The 22,295-nt window shown below is 43.8% G+C and overlaps 1 protein-coding gene across 2 annotated transcripts; it reads left to right on the top strand.

Annotated features, from left to right (window-relative positions):
- The first annotated feature begins 250 nt into the window (after window positions 1-250).
- On the top strand, window positions 251-3,337 carry SPMIP10 (sperm microtubule inner protein 10). Of its 2 annotated transcripts, none has more exons than XM_058737554.1 (3): window positions 251-381; window positions 910-1,027; window positions 3,099-3,337. In XM_058737554.1, exons 1-3 carry the CDS (start codon window positions 269-271, stop codon window positions 3,306-3,308), a joined length of 441 nt encoding a protein of 146 aa, XP_058593537.1. In that variant the 5' UTR covers window positions 251-268; the 3' UTR covers window positions 3,309-3,337. The 2 variants fall into 2 exon arrangements, with proteins under 2 accessions (XP_058593537.1, XP_058593547.1); XM_058737564.1 differs by lacking the exon at window positions 251-381 and adding an exon at window positions 397-521.
- Window positions 3,338-22,295: the final 18,958 nt, after the last annotated feature.

Here is a 22,295-nt window from a genome sequence, read left to right as displayed (position 1 = left end):
GGAGACACAGAATCAGAAGCAGGCTCCAGGCTCTGAGCTGTCAGCACAGAGCCCGATGCAGGGCTCGAACTCACAGACCGCGAGATCATGACCTGAGCCAAAGTCCGGATGCTCAACCGACTGAACCACCCAGGCGCCCCTGAAAACTCCACATTCTTAATCAACTGCTGATGTAACTGCTGTGGGTTGCTATGAAGTTAGCAAAACAGTGTGATGTCTGAGGCAGCAATGTCATCATAATTACATGAGTGAGTTAGTGAAGTTCTAGATGAGAATTCTGTCCCTCCTGGAGGTGATGGCTCCGGGCAAGGACACGTGTCCTATCTTACCTAAGATTGCCAACAGCTGCACTGATGAGAGTTCATATAAGCCTTCTAATGAGTGAGGACCTGGGCGTTCTGGATTGAGGGGGGTTTATTCCTTGTTTTGTTTGCAATCCCGGACCTACAAAGATAAGGACAAACATTTTGTGCTTCCTTTGGCATCTGTATGGAAGACTTTGCGTCTCAGAGGGAAACAATGTATATGCAGGGAGAAAGCAAGTCTGACGTGAGTGTAAAGCAGATACTAAATTCAGAAGCCGGTTTTTGTGGCTGGTCAGAGACTTCTTGTAGGCCTGGGGAAAATCATTGAATCTGCTGCCTTTTCCCTTACTATCAGGTTAAATGAAAACTGAGAGCAGATTGTAAAGGACAGAGTGAAGTTGGAGGCTCAGATATCCAGCCCGGACTCTGGCTCTTGGTGATACTTGGAGATTTAGTGGGTTCATTATTAGATGAGCCTCAAACAGTGCCATAGCTCTGTGTCCTGAAGCTATGGAGATCCACACATCATGGATGCAGCAAAAATGCTAAAACAATTATATTTAACTCACGAGATATCCTTCCTTCCTGCCTTCCCAATCTCCAGGTGTGCTCCAAATGCTGGGGTTCATTTGTCACGATTTTCAGTAAAGCACGGGATGATCCCAAGACGTTATGTTATGCCTTGGAAAGAAAATATGAAATTCAGGAACATGAATCTGAAGGTATTTTCCTATAAATGTTCATAATAAAAAAATTCATAGTTATAGTATAATTTAATATATCTATGAATAGACATATCTATAACTATACAAAAGCTATTTTTTAAGCTTATTTATTTATTTTGAGAGAGAGTGGGAGAGGGGCAGAGATGGAGAGAGAGAGAGAGAGAGAGAGAGAGAGAGAGAGAGAATCCCAAGCAGGCTCCACGCTGTCTGCACAGAGCCCAACAAGGGACTCGAACTCACAAACCCTGAGATCATGACCTGAGCCAAAATCAGGAGTCAGACACTTAACCAATGGAACCACCCAGGCACCCCTACAAAAGCTATTTTTAAATTCATATTTATTTTTTCCAGCTTTATAGGGAATAATACAGAAATATACATTTTTTTAAATGGACAGTGTGATGACTTAATAAACATACACACTGTGGAATCATTACCAGGCTCAAGATAATTAACACATTCATCACCTCACATAGTTAACTCTTTTTTTCTCCTGGTGAACATAAGATCCACTCTCTGCAACTTTCAAGTATGCAATACTGTGTTATTAACAGTATTCAGTTACCATGCTGAAATGAGATCTTCAGACCTTCTTATTCTTATAAGGGAAAGTTTGTGCCCTTTGACTTGTGTCTCCCCAGTCCCCCTCCCTCCTGGCAACCACCATTCTCCTGTCTGGCAAAAACTATTTGATGTACTTTCATGTGAACTTGCAAGGAAGAGTTAAATAGCATTATCTATTCAAATAACCCAAAGATGAACTTAAAATAGATATTCCAAAAGATTTCAGAGCTCTCTGTCTACCTTTCTGTCCACATAATGCCAACTCACAGTTAAGAACGGACTTAATTAGGGGCGCCAGGGTGGCTCAATCGGTTGAGCATCCGACTTCAGCTCAGGTCCTGATGTCACTGTGCAGACAGCTCAGAGCCTAGAGCCTGCTTCCGATTCTGTGTCTCCCTCTCTCTCTCTCTGTCCCTCCCCCACTCAAGCGCTGTCTCTCTCTGTCTCTCAAAAACTAATAAACATTAAAGAAAATTAAGGGGCGCCTTGGTGGCTCAGTCAGTTAAGCGTCTGACTTTGGCTCAGGTCATGATCTCGTGGCTGTGGGTTCGAGCCCCGTGTCGGGCTCTGTGCTGACAGCTCAGAGCCTGGAGCCTGCTTCCGATTCTGTGTCTCCCTCTCTCTCTCTCTGTCCCTCCCCCACTCAAGTGCTGTCTCTCTCTGTCTCTCAAAAACTAATAAACATTAAAGAAAATTAAAAAAAAAAAAAAAAAAAAAAAAAAGAATGGACCTAATTAATATTAATGAAGTATGTCATTAATATTAAAGATGTGGTACAGAGCATGAATTTTTAAAGCTGTCCTGCATATGTGGGTTGAGAGCTACAGGAACAGTTTGGCTAGATTTACAGATAAGAGTCACTGCCCATTCACTGCTGCTATTCAGTATTTTCAAAGCATTTTCCAAATTCAGATGAGCTGATCACTTGTGAAAAGATAAGTTGTTTCTTTGAAGGGGAATAGAATCTATTGTAATAATCAGACTATAATAGGAGATTTCAAATTAGGATTCCTAGGGGCGCCCGGGTGGCTCAGTTAGTTAGGTGTCCAACTTCAGCTCAGGTCGGGATCTCTTGTGAGTTCGAGCCCCACGGTGGACTCTGTACTGACGGCTCAGAGCCTGGAGCCTGCTTCCGATTCTGTGTCTCCCTCTCTCTCTGCCTCTCCCCTACTCGCACTCTCTCTCAAAAATAAATAAACATTTAAAAAAATGACCATTTTATATTTGGGAAAATCGAGTCTCACAGCAGGGCAAATGACTTGTACACGGTCATAAGCAGTGAGTAAGTAAGTACATAAGTAGTCAGCAGTCCACACTGCTCTTGTGGATGGTCCAGACACCAGCCAGAGAGCATGCTTTAAAAAAAAGGCGGGGATGTTAGGTTGCTCTGTCCCTTAGACCTTCCTCCTTAGCGGGGTTAGTTAGAAAAACTATCGGGGAATCTCCATCTTTATCTAATGAAATGCTGTTTGGTGTGAATTATAGCAGATTTTTTCCCCCTTAGCACGCAGAAGTGTGTGGGATCCACGCTGGCCCTTTCGAAGACTCTCTGTTTTTGAATCACAGCGAAAGGCTTTGTCATGGGGAAGATCGTGAAGTTGTCTTAAAGAAAGACCCACCAGAAATAAAAATTGCAGATATGCCTCTTCATTCACCGCTCTCCAAATACCAAAGCACTGTGATTTCCCACGGCGTCAGGAGGCGTCTGGTCTGATGAAAGAATAAAGTGCCGAGGTGTTTCAATCTCAATCTCTTCCTTTCCCCGTGAATGTTGAAGGCCATCGTACAATTGTATTTCACCTACAGGTTCCATTTGTTTAAAGGCTATAAGTCAGTTGTACACTTTATACATTACGAAAGCTTTTTTTTAATGTTTATTTATTTTTGAGAGAGGAAGAAAGCATGCGAACGAGGAAGGGGCAGAGAGAGAGGGAGACAGAGGATCCCAAGCGGGCTCTGTGCTGAGAGCAGAGAGCTCAATGTGGGGCTTGAACTCACGAACCGTGAGATCATGACCTGAGCTGAAGTCGGACCTTCTGACCCACCCAAGAGCCTGTCTACTTTATAAAGGCTTTTGAAAGGAGATAGGCTCTGGGAACATCTAAGATAAAGTAGGGAGGCAAGGCAAACTCTCCCTGAAATTAATTTCACGCCAAATAGTGAAGAACCCGAGGATGCATCCAATCCAACCATCTATCCCCACCGTGTTCCTCTTTGTCTTGTCCTCACCCCTTCATTGTTCATCCCCTCCAAAACTCAGCCTCAGATGAGCCAAGTTGAAACAGAGTGGCAGGACGTGGGATTGTTTTGCCTACTTTTCTGACTGCCCCAACGCCATGTTCCTGCCCCACCTCGCCAACACACTTCCCCCCACCAAGTCTCTGCATCCTGGTAACTCATCACCATGGTAACTAGCAGTGTTTGGCAGATACCTCTTTGACGCACCGCATGATTTTCTACCGGTTCACTGTATCTAAGTATCAATTTCCTATAGCAAAGAATGGATAAACATAATTTAAAAACGTAAAGACGACCGTATGCAAATGGTACACCACTGTGGAAGACGGTGTAGTGGTTTCTCAGGCAGTTAAACATAGAAGAATTACCTCATGATCCAGCATTTCCACCTCTGGGTATATGCCTAAAAGAACTGAAGGCAGGGGGGCACGCGCCTGGCCCAGTCTGTAGATCTTTCAACTCTTAATCTTGGGGTTGTGTGTTTGAGCCCCACATTGGGTGTAGAGATAACTTTAAAAAGTCTTAAAGGGGCGACTGGGTGGCTCAGTCAGTTATGCATCCGGCTTCGGCTCAGGTCATGATTTTGTGGTCTGTGAGTTCCAGCCCTGCATCAGGCTCTGCTTCGGATTGTGTATCTCTCTCTCTCTCTCTCTCTCTCTCTCTCTCTCTCTCTCTCTCTCTCTCTGCTCCTCTCTTGTTCACACTCTGTCTCTCTCTCTCTCTCTCAAAAATAAATGTTAAAAAATTATTTTTAAGTCTTTAAAAAAAGAATTGGGATGCCTGGGTGGCTCAGTCGGTTAGGCGCCTGACTCTTGATTTTGGCTCAGGTCATTATCTCCTGGTTGGTGAGTTCGAGCCCCACATCAGTCTCCACGCTGACAGTATGGAGCCTCCTTCGGATTCCCTCTATGCCCCCTCCCGTGTTCTCTCTCTCTCTCTCTCTCTCTCTCTCTTTCTCAAAATAAGCTAAATAAGTTAAAAAAAGAAAAAAAGAATTGAAAGCAGGGACTCAAATAGGTATTTGTCTGTCAATGTTCATAGTAGTAGTATTCACAGTAGCCAAAACAGGGAAACAATTTAAATGTCCACTAACAGATGAATATATAAATAAAATGCAGTATATGCATGCAATGGAATATTACTCAGCCACGAAATGTAGTAAAAGTTTGATACATACTACAACATGGAGGAATCTTGAAAATATGCTAATGAATAAGCCAGACACAAAAGGACAAACATTGTATAATTTCTCTTGTATGAGATACCTAGATACCTAGAATAGTCAAATTCCTAGAGAAAGGAAGAAATAGCAGTCCCAAAGGCTACAGAGGAGGAGAGAATAGGGTCACTGTCTAATGAGTACAGAGTTTCAGTTTGACATGGTGAAAAAGTTCTGGAAGTGGATGGTTGCCCAACAAGGTGAACGTAGTTACTGCCACTGAATTGTACATTTTACCGCAAACTTTTTAAAGATTTTCTTCTTACTTTATTGTTTAAAGTTTACTTACTCATTGCTAAATGTTTTTATTTTTATTTTTTAATGACTTTATTTGTTTTTGAGAGACAGCGTGGGCAGGGGAGGGGCAGAGAGAGAAGGGACAGAGGATCTGAAGTGGGCTGTGTGCTGATAGCAGGGAGCCCAATGCGGGGCTTAAACCCGTGAACCATGAGATCATGACCTGAGCTGAAGTCAGACATTCAACTGACTGAGCCACCCAGGCACTACTTATTTTTCATTGAGACAGAGAGAGAGAACAAGCAGGACAGGAGCAGAGAGAGGAGAGAGAATCCCGAGCCGGATCCAATCTGACAACGTGGCTCAGTCCCACGAACCGTGAGATCCTGACCTAAGCCGAAATCAAGAGTTGGACGCTTAACTGACTGAGTCACTCAGACGTCCCAAGATTTTCTTTATGTTTTTCAGTAATCTCTACACCCAGTATTGGGCTTGAACCCACCACCCTGAGATCAGGAGTCACATGTTATGCCAAGTGAGCCAGCCAGGTGCCCCGCACCTCAGTTTTTTTAAAAAAGATCATAGTGAGTCTAAACTATGCTTCATTCAGGCAGTGTTCACATCTGATTACCATATGAAGGAAATTATCATAAAAAAGGATATAGATGTCCACTTAGCACCAACTTAAAGATCAGTAAATATATATATAAATATATATACATATAATAAAGATAAATATATATATAACGGATATTAAAAAATTATTAAAGAAGAGAATTTAGGTGATACAAAAAACTCTAATACTTTAGGTGGACTGCCTTCCCTGAGAACTACAGAATGGGACAGAAGGCAAGAAGCTTGTATAGGATAAAGAATAAGAAACAAGGGGGGGGGGGTGCCTGGGTGGCTGAGTCAGCTAAGCATCCGACTTCAGCTCAGGTCAGCTCAGGTCATGATCTCACAGTTCGTGAGTTTGAGGTCTGCGTCGGGCTCTATGCTGACAGCTCGGAGCCTGGAGCCTGCTTTGGATTCTCTGTCTCCCTCTGCCCCTCCGTTTCTCTCTGCCCCTCCCCTGCATGTGATCTCTCTGTCTCAAAAATAAATAAACATTAAAAAAAAAAAAAGAATAAGAAATAAGGAAGTAAGTATATAATCCATGGTTGGCTTGGCCTTGAAGATTGGCTGGATATACTGTGTTTCTGACCAAGAAGAGCATTTCCGTGTGCTGACATGACATCCTGGACAGGAACAGTTCCATCCTGGACAAGAAATCTCTGGGATTTCCAAAGTCAAAAATGCCAGTTGATGTGACTTTTCCAAAGTCAAAAATGCCAGTTGATGTGTTTTCACGTACTGAGAACATTGGTGATCATACTTGATCTTTACTAGTTAGCTTCCTGGCGGGCCAAAGGGCCACCAAGAGCAGGTCTGGCAGAGGAGAGTCCGGCAAAGAAATTGAGCAGCAGCTGGAATGTGGCCAGCACCCTGCTCACCATGCTGTGTGTGTGTCAGTGCACTGACTGGGGCCCTGGCGGTATAGACACCAGTATAAAAGTACTCACTGATGAGTGCATGGGTGGTTCAGTGGGTTAAGCGTCCGACTTCCACTCAGGTCATGATCTCATGGTTCGTGGGTTCAAGCCCCGTGTGGGGGCTCTATGCTGACAGCTCGGAGCCGGGAACCTGCTTCAGGTTCTGAGTCTCCCTCTCTCTCTGCCCCTCCCCCACTCAGGCTCTGTCTCCCTCAAATAAATAAACATTAAAAAAAAAAAAGAATATGGAAAAAGAAGTGTGATAAAACACTGAATGAAAAAACCCGGATTTACCCAGTTTTGCGCATAAAAGAGAATGTATGTCACCGGAAAACAATGCCGGAAGCCAGTGGATCAAAATGTTTATAATGTAATTTCCGGATGGTCGAGTTATGAATGAGTCTTATTTACATCCTTATACCTTTATAAATTATCTGCACACACTGCTCCCCATGTGTGGGATCACCCCTCTCTCTGCTCTGCTTGTCAGAATTCCTCACTTAATGCCACTGTCAACTCTTTTACTAAACCTGTTTCATATTCCATCTTTTCCTTTGCCACTTCTTCCCACCCTAACTTTTTTCAGGTCAGTTCTCAGCCTAAGACTTCTGCTTCTTGACCAGAAGAGGTCTCCATTGCATTGCCCAAGAACAAAAATTTATTATTTTTAATTTAATTTAATTTAATTTAATTTAATTTTATATCCACGCTTATTTATTTTTGAGAGAGAAGGAGAGACGTAGAGAGCACGAGAAGGGGAGGGCAGAAAGAGAGGGGCACAGAGCATCTGATCTGATCTGATCTGAAGCAGGCTTTGCACTGAAAGCAGAGAGCCGGATGTGGGGCTCGAACTCAAAACCATGAGATCATAACCTGAGCCAAAATCAAGAGCAAGATGCTTAACCAACTGAGCCAGCCAGGTGCCCCCCAAAAACAGTTTTTTTAAAAAATATTTATTTAATTAAGGAAAATTTTGCCTTTACCTGTTGAAGGTATGGTGTTACAGAAGTTCGAGAGAAAAGTTTTTCAGTGCCTCTGTACCTAACAAATTATCCAATAGTATTTTATCAACAAAGGGGAGTTTGAACCCTTAGGACTACCCCCATTAGTACCTAGCACTTTATAGAGTCACAAACGAATTTCATCTGATATGTAAAAAATTGAAAGTAGAAAAAGAGAAAACAAGGAAGAATGTATTTAAACAGGAAAACATAGCTTTTCGAGGGACAAATCAAAAACCATCAGTGAAGGGCTTCAGAGAGTATGGGCTTTATAGATAGGCTGAATTGGGTAAAATTTTGACTCCACTGTTTACTGTGTGGCTTGAAGCAAGCTTCACATACCCAACGCCTCTCCCTCACTTTCCCATCTGGAAAATGGGGCTAGCGATAGCTAATTCAGAACGTGGTTGTGTATAGTCTATTACATAACATGTAAACCGCTTGGCATATTCTTAGGCCTGTGGATGGGCATATGGGTTAGGTTACCAGTCAAATTTTAGCCATACCATGGCTGACTTAGTTACAAAGTAGCTTTTTCGGAGAGGAAGAATATAGTGAATTCAGGAAATAGTAAGTCCTTGAAAATGAGAAGAGGAACATTTTTCTTTCTTTCTTTTAAAGTTAAAAATTTTTTTTGATATAATTTATTGTCAAATTGGCTTACATACAACACCCAGTGCTCATCCCAACAAGTGCCCTCCTCAGTGCCCATCACCCATTTTCCCCTCTCCCCCACCCCCTCCATCCCCCCTCAGTTTGTTCTCTGTATTTTAAGCGTCTCTTATGGTTTGCCTCCCTCTCTCTCTGTAACTACTTTTCCCCTTTCCCTTCCCCCATGGTCTTCTGTTAAGTTTCTCAAGATCCACATATGAGTAAAAACATATGATACCTGTCCTTCTCTGACTTATTTCAATTTAAAGTTTATTTTAAGAGAGAGAATGTGCGTATGCACAGAGGTGTGCACGTGAGTGAGTTGGGGAGGGGCAGAGAGGGAGAGAGCGAATCCCAAGCAGGTTCTGCACCATGAGCTCAGCGCTGGAAGCGGGGCTCGAACTCACCAACCATCAGATCATGACCTGAGTGAGCTGAAGTCCAATGCTTAACCAACTGAGCCACCCAGGCACCCCAAGAACGGGAACATTTTTCCTCTGCCATTTCGGCTTCAAATATTCCTGCCTAAGAGAAAACCAAAAAATTGACATCTCTAGTCTCTTTTACAGGCTAGGCTGGAATTTCTACTCCAAGCTGCCTGTTTCAAACAACTGTCTCGCTAAGAGTCTCAAATTCATCAGATGAGCTCATCTTCCCGCTCTTTTCTTCCTTTCAGACCTGCTTTTTTTTCCCTCCTGACTTGCATATTCCTAAAATTATCTACTATTGGTAGATACCATCAATTAATAATGCCCCATATTCTCAGTTTTCTGGGTCTCAGAAATCACTTTGGACTTTTTGTGCTCCCTTCTCTGACAAAACCGTTCAATCACATCTGTCCTTGCAGGTGGACAGGGGTGGAGACACAGCTATCCCTGTAGGGAGCTACTCTCCTCCTTGCACCAAGTTATTTGTACTCTCCTGATCTGCTCTCTGCCCCCTCTCTCACCTTCCCCCATAGATATTTGGGGGCAGCTCAGCCCGTCCCGCATGCTGCTACTAGAGTAATTTTGCTAACGCCCTCTGTGCTACCTTCATTCTCCTGCTCAAAAATCATTCGTAGAAAGTTCCAGAGTCGGATGGTGGTGTTGGTTGCACGACCATGTGAATTACTCAATGCCACTGCAACTATACACGTTAACAGGGTTAAAATGGTAAGTTTTCTGATATGTCTGCTTTACCGCACATACACACATACACACACAAAAACCTGTCAATGATCCAAAGAGGAGAGCATAATGTTATATAAGGGCCATCACCATCCAAGCCCAGTCATCTTCATTAGGACGGTGTCTGGCATCCGGGACAGTGAAAGGGGCATTGGTGGTTATCTTACTGCCCATGACACGCATACTACCACCCCCACATGCTTGCCTTCACTGTGCTTTCTTTTTTTTTTTTTTTTTAAATTTTTTATGTTTATTTATTTTTGAAGGAGAGAGAGAGAGAGCGTGAGTGGGGGAGGGGCAGAGAGAAGGAGACACAGAATCCGAAACAGGCTCCAGGTTCTGAGCTGTCAGCACAGAGCCTGACATGGAGCTCAAACCCATGAACCGTGAGATCACGACCTGAGCCAAAAGCAAACGCTCAACCGACTGAGCCACCCAGGCGCCCCCTCACTGTCCTTTCTTGGAGATCACTTCCCTCCATGGTCACTGGGCATGGCCTGTGCTTTGTCCTCAGTTTGGCCTCTTTTCCCCCACCTCAACCTCTCTAATATTACCATGCACTGATCTATGCATTCAAAGTACAGCTCAACCCTGTTTTGTCCACGAAGCATTCAGTCTTCCATCTGTCATGTTGGGAGTAATCCTCCCTTTTTCTGGGCTCCCATGGCACTTTTATATTGCTATTCTGACTGTATAAATCTTCTGAAATTCTGAGACCATTCCTTAATCCTCCTGATATTTCCCCTTGCTTTGACTTTGGTGCTTGGCACAGAGGAGACTTTTCAGTGAATGTTTATTGAATGACTGAGGCGAGAGACAAAAGGAGGAATTGGAAAGGGCACCTGGGATCTTTGTAGAGCTTTGCACCATGCCTGACTCTAAGCACCCAACGCCCAATAACTGCCCCAAAGTATTCAAAGTATGTGCTTTCATGCAATACATTTTATTTTGCTATTTTTTGGAATTTTGGTTTTTTTCTGCTTCATCTCAGCCACGAAATTCCAAATAACGAAATTTCATGTTAATTGTGGGGCCAAAATGGAGTGGATTAACAGTTGATCTTCCTTAGATTCCCATAACACCTACTGTAGGAAAGGAATACTCTGTATTTCTCATTCTACATACACATTGGGTGCCCTGACAGTTCTTTACTATTGAATGGTCTAAGGACATAATTTGTAAGATAGTCAACTAATGTTGATACAATTGTACACATCTATTCATCATTATCTTTTCAATAAACTGTTGCTGAACAATATTTTACCTTCCAGGAAAGTAACCTTGGAAGAATGTGTGCTTGTGCATAATATAACTTTGCCTCAGGCCAGAAGTTAGTATTATGTCTCAATCTCCATTGTAAAGATACAACTTCATTGTAAATGATTTGTCTGGGTTAATAGTGGACTCTGGACTTCCTAACTGTAGTGGAAAAGAGGACCTTTAAAAAATTTTTTTTAATGTTTATTTATTTTTGAAAGAGAGAGGGACAGAGTGTGAGCAGGGGAGGCACAGAGAGAGAGGCAGACACAGAATCTGAAGCAGGCTCCAGGCTCTGAGCTGTCAGCATAGAGCCTGATACGGGGCTTGAACTCACAAGCTGTGAGATCATGACCTGAGCTGAAGTCAGATGCTTAACTGACTAAGCCACCCAGGCACCCCAAAGAGGACCGTTTTTACATAAGGAAAAAATTTAACTTACATGGCAAGAAAACAAAACCACAAAACAAAGAGCTTTGATCACAACTGAGGACTGGACCCTTTATCTAATACAAATGTGAATTCTTTATTTCAGAAAACAGGGTTTTTCTCACAAAGACCTTAAAATGTTCCAACCAGGGGTGCCTGGATGGCTCAGTTGGTTAGGCGTCGAACTCTTGATCTCAGCTTAGGTCTCGATCTCAGGGTCATGAGTTCAAGCCCCACAATGGGCTCTGCACTGGGCATGAACCCTGCTTAAAACAAAATAACCAACTATCATAACTTCAAAAATGTAGTTCATTCTTTTAAAAAGGATTAATCACAAGTGAACTGGACTTACTCTTTTCACAGATGTTTTTGCTTTAAGTTTTAAGGAGAGAATAGGGGACACATGTTGACAACTGAATGTAGATGGAGTGCAATAAGATTAAGTATGGTTAGTGTCTTTTATTCAGTTTCCCACATTCATTCATGCACTCTTGTTTTTGTTCATCAAACATTTATTATTAAAAATTATTAAAAATATAAATATAATAAATTATTATATATAAGGTGTCAGATACTTAATCTGGGAAATGAATTTCAAGTTTCTGGATTATTTCTTTTTTTTTTAATTTTCTTAAGGTTTATTTTTGAGAGAGAGAGAGAGACAGACAGACAGACAGAGTGCAAGTTGGGAAGGGGCAGAGAAAGAGGGAGACACAGAATCTGAAGCAGGCTCCAGGCTCTGAGCTGTCAGTACAGAGCCCGACGCGGGGCTCGAACCCACGGACCGCGAGATCATGACCTGAGCCGAAGTCGGACACTTAACCGACTGGGCCACCCAGGCACCTCTCTGGTCTATTTCTATAAGGAATTTTATTCTGTAGTGGTTCTTGAAATTTAGTGTACATCAGAATTGCCTGGAAATTTTATTAAAGCACAGATTTATGGGCCCCACATCCAGAGATTCTAATTCAGTAGGTCTGAGATGGGGCCCAAGAATTTGCATTTATTTATACATTTATTTATTCATTTATTTATTTGCTTTTTTATTTTGAGAGAGAGAGAGAGAGAGAGAGAGAGAGAGAAAGCAGGGGAGGGACAGAGACAAAGACAGAATCCCAAGCAGGCTCCACACCATCAGGGCAGAGCCCGATGAGGGGCTCAATCTCACAAACTATGAGATCATGACCTGAGCTGAGATTAAGGGTCAGACACTCAATGAACTGAGCCATGCAGGCAGCCCAAGAATTTGCACTTTTAACACACTGCCAGGTGAGGTTTATGTGTAGACCAGACTCTAAGTAACAGTGCATCTTTGTAGAAAGGGCTGCTATGCAAGAAGCCTACTGTGGCCAGTCCTTCCTTAAACGTGATAGTTTGTCCAAAGGCATTGAAAGCCACAGCCCCCACAGCTAATACAGACTTAGAGAATCTGGACTATGGGTAAGTGGTGTTCACTCCCTAGAAGCAGTGATGATGTTTCTGCTGCTGCTACTTCAGGGCATTTACCATCAGGAAGCATTCTGATGGATAGGTGTTAGTGCCATACGGTGTGTAAGTTATTGTCATTACCATCCCCTCCCAGAGAGTTCAGACCTGTCTTTTGAAAATAGGACGTACTAGGAACAGTGAGAGAAGAGCCATCCTTCCCTACCAGATATGGAGTGCTGAGTCTTGAGTAGTGGACCAGAAGCTGGTCACGGAGAGTATATTCTGGGGCAAACAGAGACAACATTGACTTGAAGAACTTGAAGGGAGCAAAGATGGCTTAAACTGGATATGAAAGCACTAACCATAAAGGGAATATTGAAATGTTGGACTTCATTAAAATTAAAAACTTATTTTCATGGGGCACCTGGGTGGCTCAGTGGGTTGAGTGTCCAACTTCAGCTCAGGTCATGATCTTGCGGTTCGTGAGGTCGAGCCCCACGTTGGGCTCTGTGGTGACAGCTCAGAGCCTGGAGCTGGCTTCGGAATCTGTGTCCTCCTCTTTCTCTGGCCCTCCCCCACTCATGCTCTGTCTCTCAAAAAATAAATAAATCGGTTTTAAAAAATTTAAAAAAAACAACTTTTCATCATAAGACTCCATTAAGAGAGTGGACAAGGAGAGAGTCACAGATTGGTAGAAAATGAAATACATAAATCCGAAGACCTTCATTCAGAAAGTGTAAAGAGCTTCTTCAAATAATAGGAAACAGATGAGTGTAGGGAAGGACATTTTTAACTTTTTTCACGTATCTTCCCAGGTTCTTCTTCTGGGCCCCTGTAAAGTAGACTAACAAAGGACTGATTAAAAAGAGAAAAACAGGGGCGCCTGGGTGGCTCAGTAGGCTAAGCGTCCGACTTCGGCTCAGGTCACGATCTCACTGTCCGTGGGTTCGAGCCCCGCGTCAGGCTCTGTGCTGACGGCTCAGAGCCTGGAGCCTGTTTCAGATTCTGTGTCTCCCTCTCTCTGACCCTCCCCCGTTCATGCTCTGTCTCTCTCTGTCTCAAAAATAAATAAACGTTAAAAAAAAAATTAAAAAAAAAAAAGAGAAAACAAACAGAAGTTTGTTACTACATGCAACATGCATACAAATGGGAGTATGCAGTGATGAGTAACTCAAAACAATGTTGGAACTTGAGTTTTATAGCATCTTAACAAAAGAATGACAATTTTCTAGAGAGTTGACAAAACAAAAGGGCTTTGAGCTTACAGAGGTTGCAGATTGAAGAGGGTGGTATTTGGAGAAACCATTGGTAGATAAGGGCCAATTTAAGCAAGATTTGTTATATAGAGGGGGTGCCTGGGTGGCTCAGTCTGTTAGCGTCCAACTCAGTTTGAGTCATGATTTCATGGTCTGTGGGTTCGAGCCCCGCCTCGGGCTCTGTGCTGACAGCTCAGAGCCTGGAGCCTGCTTCGGATTCTGTGTGTCCCTCTCTCTCTGCCCCACCCCCCTGGTTCTCTCTCTCTCTCTCTCTCTCTCTCTCTCTCAAAAATAAATAAACATTTAAAAAATTTAAAAAAAAAAGATTTGTTATATAGATTCCCCTGGGCTGATAAGGGTGTAGAGTTGTCTCTGATGATTAACTTCTGTTTTCCTTGGTAGAGATGGAAGTTGGGGACAACTTCACAAGTGGATTTCCTGCATTGCCTGGGTGGTTCAGTCGATTAAGCATCTGACTCTAGATTGTGGCTCAGGTCATGATCTCATGGTTTGTGGGATCCAGTCCAATGAGGCTCCACAGCAATAGCATGGGATCCTGCATGGGATTCTCTCTCTCCCTCTCTCTCTGTCCCTCCCCTCTTCATCCCCCCCTCAAATAAATAAATAAACTTAAAAAAAACACAACAAATGATTTCCTGTTTTAGGCAAGTAGTGGGAAGGCAGAGAGCTTTTCTTGTATCTGCATCTTTTCAATTGCCCTTAGCTCAAAATAATCCTTATGCCAAACTGACATATCTGGGAATGGCATATTCTGCTACCCTTAATTAGCAGTTCATTTTTTTAAATGGACCAAAGACAAACAGGTGTTAAACAAAAGGGAGTCTTCTCTGCTCTCTGGCAGCGTGAGGAAAAAGCATGCTCTTTATTCTCTACAATCTTCTCGTCTCCTCTGGCAAGTCTTGGGCAAATCACACGCACACACGCACGCACAGTCTCTCTTTTCTGTTAATACGTTTCTATTTTGACATTATCGAGGCTCACAAGAATTTGTAAAAATAGGACAAAGAGTTCCCATGCATTCTTTACTCGGCTTCCCCGATGATAGTATCTTATATAACCATAGTAATTGGTCAAAACCAGGAAAAAAATAGTGTTTTGTTAAAACACTATTAATTCAGGTGCAGAGATACAGAATTTATTAGGACTTCACCAGTTCTTACATGCACTCTTTTTTGGGGGGCAGGGAGGAGTATATAGCTCTGTGAAATGTTATCAAAAGTGTAGATTCAACTCACCATCATGACCCACTAGCACGCAGGGCGGTTTCATTACCACAAAGAAACTCTCTCACGTCACCTATTGATAGTCACGTCTTTCCCCTGGATCTACTACTATTGATCTGTGTTCCAACACTATAATTTTGCCACTTCATGAATGTCATAGTAATAGAATCCTACAGTGTGCAACCCTTTGACATCGGCTTTTCTAGGTGTAATACTGTTGAGATCCATCCAATGTTTTGCACGTATCAGTAGTTTATTGTTCTTTACTGCTGAAGAGTATTCCACCATATGGATCTACCATAATTTGTTTGTCCATTCTTCCAGTAACTGTCCTTTGACTTGCATGCTGGAGGGTCCCCAGAGCACTTACAAGTCCAGGGCTTCATTAGGAGGGACTCACAAAACTCAGTGTATAGTTATACTCACAGCTGTGATTTACTACAATAGAAAGACAGAAGCAACCAACATCAGCGAGGGGAGAAGGCACATGGTGTGAAGTCCAGGGACAGTTGGCATCAGCTTCCAGGAGTCTTCTTGCTGTGGAGTCACCTAGAACATGCTTGATTCCCCCAGCAATGAGTTGTGAGTATTCTGTTCTTTGGTTGCTCGGAATAACAAACTTGTTCATCCTTTTGGTCTGCCTGGGGAGTTAAAATAATTATGGGTGACCACAGCAAGGCTTGTTGCCATCCTGATATTGGAAGGCAAAGATCATGGTTGCCCTGGAATCTTCCTGAACAATTGCATGTGCATTTTATCCTGATTGCTAGGTGACCAGTCCTTGACTCATGCTACCTTTCAGAGGAGAGAGAAGCTTTAGAGAGTGAAAGGAATCAGGACAAATTCCAGGAGTGTTACCCAAAATTGGGATTGCCACTTGGTGAGTGTAGAGCCAAAAGACACAATCTCGGCAAGGAATAGGAAAAGGAAGGGTTTGGGTTCACCAGTTAGTAAAGGAGAACACCAGATATCTTTCCCAAAGCAGCATCCCCCCGAACAACACAACTGGGGAAGTTTTAAGCTAAAGTTGCATATAGATTCACGAAGGAACTTGCACAATGGAGAATGCAGCATGGAAATGGGGCAAAAGGCATTTTAAGGTGTCTGGGTCCAGGTCAAGGTCACGGTTCTTACATTCTTTCACATGATGGCTGGCAGCCTAAAATGACGTTTTAAAAAAATTTTTTAATGCTTATTTAGTTTTGAGAGAGACACAGAGTGTGAGCAGAGGAGGAGCACAGAGCGAGGGAGACACAGAATCCAAAGCAGGCTCCAGGCACAGCACAGAGCCTGATGCGGGGCTTAAACCCATGAGCCATGAGATTATGACCTGAGCCGAAGTTGGACATTTAACCAACTGAGCCACCCAATGCCCCTAAAATGACTTGTCTCGTTGCAAGAAAGCTTCTTTTTCTGGGCACCCCTAACTGTTTCTGCTTACAGGAGATGCAGAGGGTTTGAATCATGGGTGAGATGTGAGCAGATAAGTACTGGAAAGAAGTTTCTACATGTGGGGAAATATGAACAGAGGCAACAAGGAAGGAAAAAGCCATTGTGTTTGCAGGATGGTGAGAATATCCTGGGCAGAGCAGGAGTTTTCTCTTGGGAAATAAAAGAAGGTAATCGTAGGAAAAGGGATTCAGCTTATTGAGGACTTTAAATCCTCAAACAAGTGAGTAAAATAGATTACTATGGAGAGTTATGTTAATGATCAAAATAGGGTTTTAGAAAAATGAATCTGTCAATAGTTCCAAGGATGGATGGGAGATTAAGAGAATAAGGACATTTGTTTGGAAATACATCCAGGTGCGAAGGCCCAGATTAGGATCAAAGCAATGTGCATGGAAAATAGGGGGCTCCCTCTGGACAGATTATTATTAGTGTGAATCATGTGCACAAGAGAGGCTTGTGCACGTGGAGACAGGATAGACCTGTACAGGAAGAGTTTCGTTGCACTTAGTAGTTACCTTTATAAATGAGGTCGGTAAGGCAGTATTAGGGAGAGCCATTTTAACCTCCACAAAAAGTTGTAAAATTAAAAAAACAGATAATAACACAGAGAGGAAAACAGGTCATACAGAGAGGAAAAAAATCAACGTGTGGTATAGGAAGCAGCAAAAAGTGCTTTTTTTAATGGTGAAGTATTTTTTTAAAAGCCATATAGCGTGACTAATCTGTTTTCCCTTTCAGAGACGGTTCATTTAAATATAGCTTAATTAGGAAGGAATAGATAAGGCACCCAAGGTCAAGATCCGACCCGCTTTGTTACCTTATGAAAATTCATGAAGGGGGAGATATCTAAGATCTGATGCATTGGAAAAAAGGTCTGAGGTGATGTGTGAGTGTGCGTTTTTAATGAAAGCAGGAAAAACCTTTCTAACGGTGTTGCTAGCTCCGATTTCCTCATTGAGAATCACTCAGCTGTCACTTCTCCAGTTATTAAAAAGAAGTCATTCCTGGAGCGAGTTATTTATTTATCAGAAAACAAGTAAGTTACCACCACGCTTCAGAGATATGACGTGTCTCAAGGAAGCAGTAATCAGAGTAAAAACCCTTTGTCCAGCTGCTCTGGGAGATGTGCAAGCACCGTCTCTCCCTTCCCCGCGTCTGTTACCACACTCTGCTCACATGGGGTTTCTTTCTGTATTTCAAACATGCCAAGTTGGCCCCCATCTCAGAACTACCTGGGATGCTCTTCCCAAGAGATTCACACGGCTCACTCCTTCTCATTATTCAGTTTTTAAAGAGACAATCCTCTGTTTCTTTCTTTCTTTCTTTCTTTCTTTCTTTCTTTCTTTCTTTCTTTCTAGGTTATTTATTTTGAGAGACAGAAACAGTGTGATTGGGGGAGGGGCAGAGAGAGAGAGGGAGAGAGGGAAAATCCCAAGCAGGCTCCACCCTGTCAGCATGGAGCCCCATAGGGGGCTCAAACTCACAAAACCGTGAGATCATGACCTGAGCCGAAATCAAGAATCGGATGCTTAACCGACTGAGCCATCTAGGCACCCCATAAAGTGACTCTCCTCTTCTTAGGGAGGTACAGTGGATGCTGTTGGGTGGTCTGCCCATATCCCTCTTAACGGGCTGTGTGTTCATCCCCCAGATGCTGTGGGTGTTGGCTGCTCAAGACTCAGGGCTTTGTTCTTTTATGAAAGATTGCCCCTGGCTGACAGGAGCCTCCTCACCTAGTGGTGGTCCTGGAGACGATGGCTGAAGATTACATCCTCCCACCCAGGGGAGGGACGTGGCCAAGTGATGGAGGGACACCAGCCTCCTCACCTCTGGGTGGGACAGCTTTTTGGTGTAGTTCATGATTCAGGGCTTCCCATGGGATCAGGCTGAGACTAGACTCCTTCCTGAGGACGTGTAATTGCCAAACTTCATCCCCTGCTGTATGCTACTTTTCCCACTCTCCTTAAGATCACTGAAACGGGAATTCCCACCCTTGGCTCTGTTCACCGGGAACATAATCTAAGCTAGTTGGTGCAGAAGAGGAGTAGATCTAGAATTTGGGATTGGGAAAATCAACCACTAGATGGCAGTGTGAAACCCCATCATTGTCAGTGGGTAAAAAAAACGTTAGCCTTTAACTTGCTGGAGCGGGGCCTTTGCTGAGATTTTTACCTGTAGCAACTGGGACAAAATACAGGTAGAAGAGAATGAGTTCAGTTGTGCAAGGATGCTTGCAAATGTTTAACATGTTTGGGGAAAACAGGAGAGGCTTGGGACACAGGACTGCTTGTATTATTTTTGCAACTTCTGAGTCTGTAGTTATTTCAAAATCAAAAGTTAAAAATAAAAAGCAAGCAGGGCACTGGGTGGCTCAGTTGGTTAAGAGTCCAACTCTTAGTTTCAGCTCAGGTCATGATCTCACGGTGTGTGAGTTCGAGCCCTACATCGGGCTCCGTGCTGATAGCACAGAGCCTGCTTGGGATTCTCTGTCTCCCTCTCTCTCTGCCCCTCCTCCACTCACTCTCTCTGCCTCTCTCTCAAAAATAAATAAATAAAACTTTCAAAAAAATTTTTTTAAATAAAAATAAATTAAAAGCAAGGAAATAAACTGCCATAATGTGAAAACAACACTGTATCCTAGGTGAAATGGTAGGGGTCAGTAGCATCCTCAAGGAGGTAAGAGATACGGAGACAACAGTTCCCACGTAACTGCCATGCAATTCAATAGCTTGTCCCCTCCGAAAAGTAAATGAATTGTGGCCCATGACTTGGATTACCAGAAACTCAAGCAAATAGCAGCCCCAATCAAAGTTGCTTGACTGAATGTGGTACCTTTACTAAAACAAATTAATATAGCTTTTGGTATGTGGTGTGGCAAATACTTCTTTTCTATGCCCATCAGAAAGGTGGGTCAGAAAGAGTTGGCATTTAGAAGGAGTGGATCATAGTATACACCTGCAACTTTGCCTCAGGCCAATTTTATTGCACCTAGGCTCTGTCATAATGTAATCCAAAGGGACCTCGATCATGTGGATGGTCCACAGAATATCACACTGGTCAGTCATATCGATAGCGTGTTAAGTGAATCTGATAACAAGGAAATGGCAAGTGGTCGGGAATGCTGGCAAGACACAAGCCCTTCAGAGGCTGGAAGATAAAAACTAAAAAAGATGAAGAAGTCTGCCACAAAATAAACTTTTTTTTTTTAAGCTTGATTATTTATTTTTAGAGAGGGAGTGAGAGCGAGTGGTGGAGGGGCAGAGAGAAGGAGAATCCCGAGCAGGCTCCAAACTGTCAGCACAGACCCCGATGTGGGCCTCGAACTCATGGACTGTGAGATCATGACCTGAGCCAAAATCAAGTCAGTCGTTTCACCGACTGAGCTACCCAGGCGCCCCCACAAAGTAAACATTTTTAGAGGCATAGCCTTCTGGGGCTTACCAGGACATCTTTTCTTTGCTGAAGGATAAGAAATTGCACCTTGTGCCTCTTGCCACTAAAAAAGGCACAGAACATACAGGCATTTTGGAGGCAGTATTTATCACATCTGGGAAACACTGCTCTGGTCTAGCACCAGTTTAACTGGGACTCAGAGCAGAAGAGAGCCCTGTCGTGGATCCAGGTTAGAGTATAAGAAACAGTGCTGCCTGGGCCATATGACCCAAAGGATTCTAGGGTATGAGGTTGATCCGTGGTAAATAAAAATGCTGTGTGAAATACTCAGGAAGCCCAAAGGTGACCGTTGCAGGGTACTTGGGCAAGGCCATGCCACCTGCAGCAGAGAACTACGCACTTCTCTGAGAAGCTTCAAATGGGAGCTTCTGACACACTGTTGGGACCCGGAAGAGGCTCTTAATTACAAGACATCAGGCAATTACGCAATGAGAGCTGCCCACCCTGGGCAAAGCTTGTTCCGACATAAGACCGGGGACCCCAGCAGCATTCCATTATAAGAAGGAAACAGTGTGTGTTGAGACAGGACTCACGCAGGTCCCCAAATTGTAGGTAAGCTGTACCAACGAGTACTTCAGATGGCATACCTCTCGCTTCTCTTACGTGGACTTTTCCTTAAGCTCATAGCTTCTTGAAGTTTCCGCAAGACCAATGGATGGAGGAGGACAAATCCTCATCTTGGCATGTTAACACGGGTTGAAAATAGACAGCTACTACTACAGCCCATCTGGGCTAAAAGACGGGGGTGGAAACAAATTCTGCCAGCAGGTATCTGCTTTGGTGCTCCCGGTCACCTACTTTGTATGGAGAGAAAATGCACCCCCCCCAAAAGTTTATGTGGAAATTCACGGGCAGGGGCAAACGGCCTGGTGGGTCAGGTAGTGGCCTAGCAAAGAGCAAGATTAGAAAATCATGAAGGAGCACCTGGGTGGCTCAGCTGGTTAAGCCTCCAACTCTTGGTTTCAGCTCAGGTCCGTGATCTTGTGGTTTGTGGATTGGGGTCCTGCACTGGGCTCCACACTGACAGTGCAGAGCCTGCTTGGGATTTTCTCTCTCTCCTTCTCTCTGCCCTTCCCTCATTCATGCTCTCTCTAAATAAACAAACAAACTTAAAAAAAAAAATCATGAAGAAGTAGGTCTAGAGGCAAGCATGCGAATGAATCAGCGGGAGGGGGCGAGAAGTGCTAGCGAATGTTCACCAGATCTTATCTATTACAGACAAGGCAGTAACTGACCAAGCGACAGGAAGACTCACTCAGCAGATGCCAGAGAGCTTCCATCCTCAGCCACACAAGCCCTTGCACAACTGGCTTATGAACAGGGGAGCCGTGGTGGCAGCAGTGGGGTTTACGGGTGAGTTCAACAGCGTGGGCTGCCTCCCCTCAAGGCTGATCTAGCTATTGCCACTGCCACATAGCCACCCACCAGAAATAAAGAGCACTGGAGCTCTCCACACGGTACAACCCCTCGAGAAAACCACCCAGCTACTTGGTGGCTAAATGATCCTATCAGACCCCCTTCATGTTAGAAAGAACAACAATTCATCCTGCGCATAATTGTATTTATCATCAACTGTGGACCACGTACTACAGTTAGGGCGGTAGTATGTTCCAGAAAGCCTCCTTATATAAGTAACCAGAAACCGTACGAGCCAGAATCCTGCAGGACCTGCAACCAAACAGAGTGACATTAACATGGGGAACAATCGGCTCTGAGTGGTACAAAGGGTGGAGCGGAGCAGATGCTCCCGGTGTCTTGTTAAATCCCCTTTACAGCGGCATCTGGGTGGCTCAGTCGGTTGACTCTTGATTTCGGCTCAGGTTCTGATCCCACAGTTCATGGGTTTGGCGCCCCCCCACCCCCCACCCTGGGCTCTGTGCTCATGGTGTGAAGCCTGCTTGGGATTCTTTCTCTGTGCCCCTTCCCCTCCTGAGCGTACACACCGGTATTCTCTCTCTCCCCCTCTCTGCCCCTCCCCCTCCGCATGTGTGCATGCGCCCTCTCGTTTTCTCTCTTCTGCCCCTCCCCCTCCTGCACACACGTACTCTCTCTCTCTCTCTCTCTCTCAAAAAAAAAAAAAAAAAAGAACTTTAAATCCCCTTTACAGGCTGGAGTGCCAGTGTTGGCTGCTAATG

Source organism: Neofelis nebulosa, chromosome 1 (assembly GCF_028018385.1).
Source record: "Neofelis nebulosa isolate mNeoNeb1 chromosome 1, mNeoNeb1.pri, whole genome shotgun sequence".
Classification (NCBI taxonomy): Eukaryota; Metazoa; Chordata; class Mammalia; order Carnivora; family Felidae; genus Neofelis; species Neofelis nebulosa.
Note: the sequence above shows the minus strand (reverse complement) of the source record. Positions and strands in the feature narration are given on the sequence as shown.

Excerpts from the sequence above, each read along its gene's own strand:
- SPMIP10 (XM_058737554.1), top strand. The coding sequence starts at position 269 with ATGAGAATTCTGTCCCTCCTGGAGGTGATGGCTCCGGGCAAGGACACG. Across the intron at positions 382-909 it reads TCATATAAGCCTTCTAATGA|GTGTGCTCCAAATGCTGGGG; the intron begins GTGAGGACCTGG and ends CCCAATCTCCAG. Across the intron at positions 1,028-3,098 it reads TCAGGAACATGAATCTGAAG|CACGCAGAAGTGTGTGGGAT; the intron begins GTATTTTCCTAT and ends TTTCCCCCTTAG.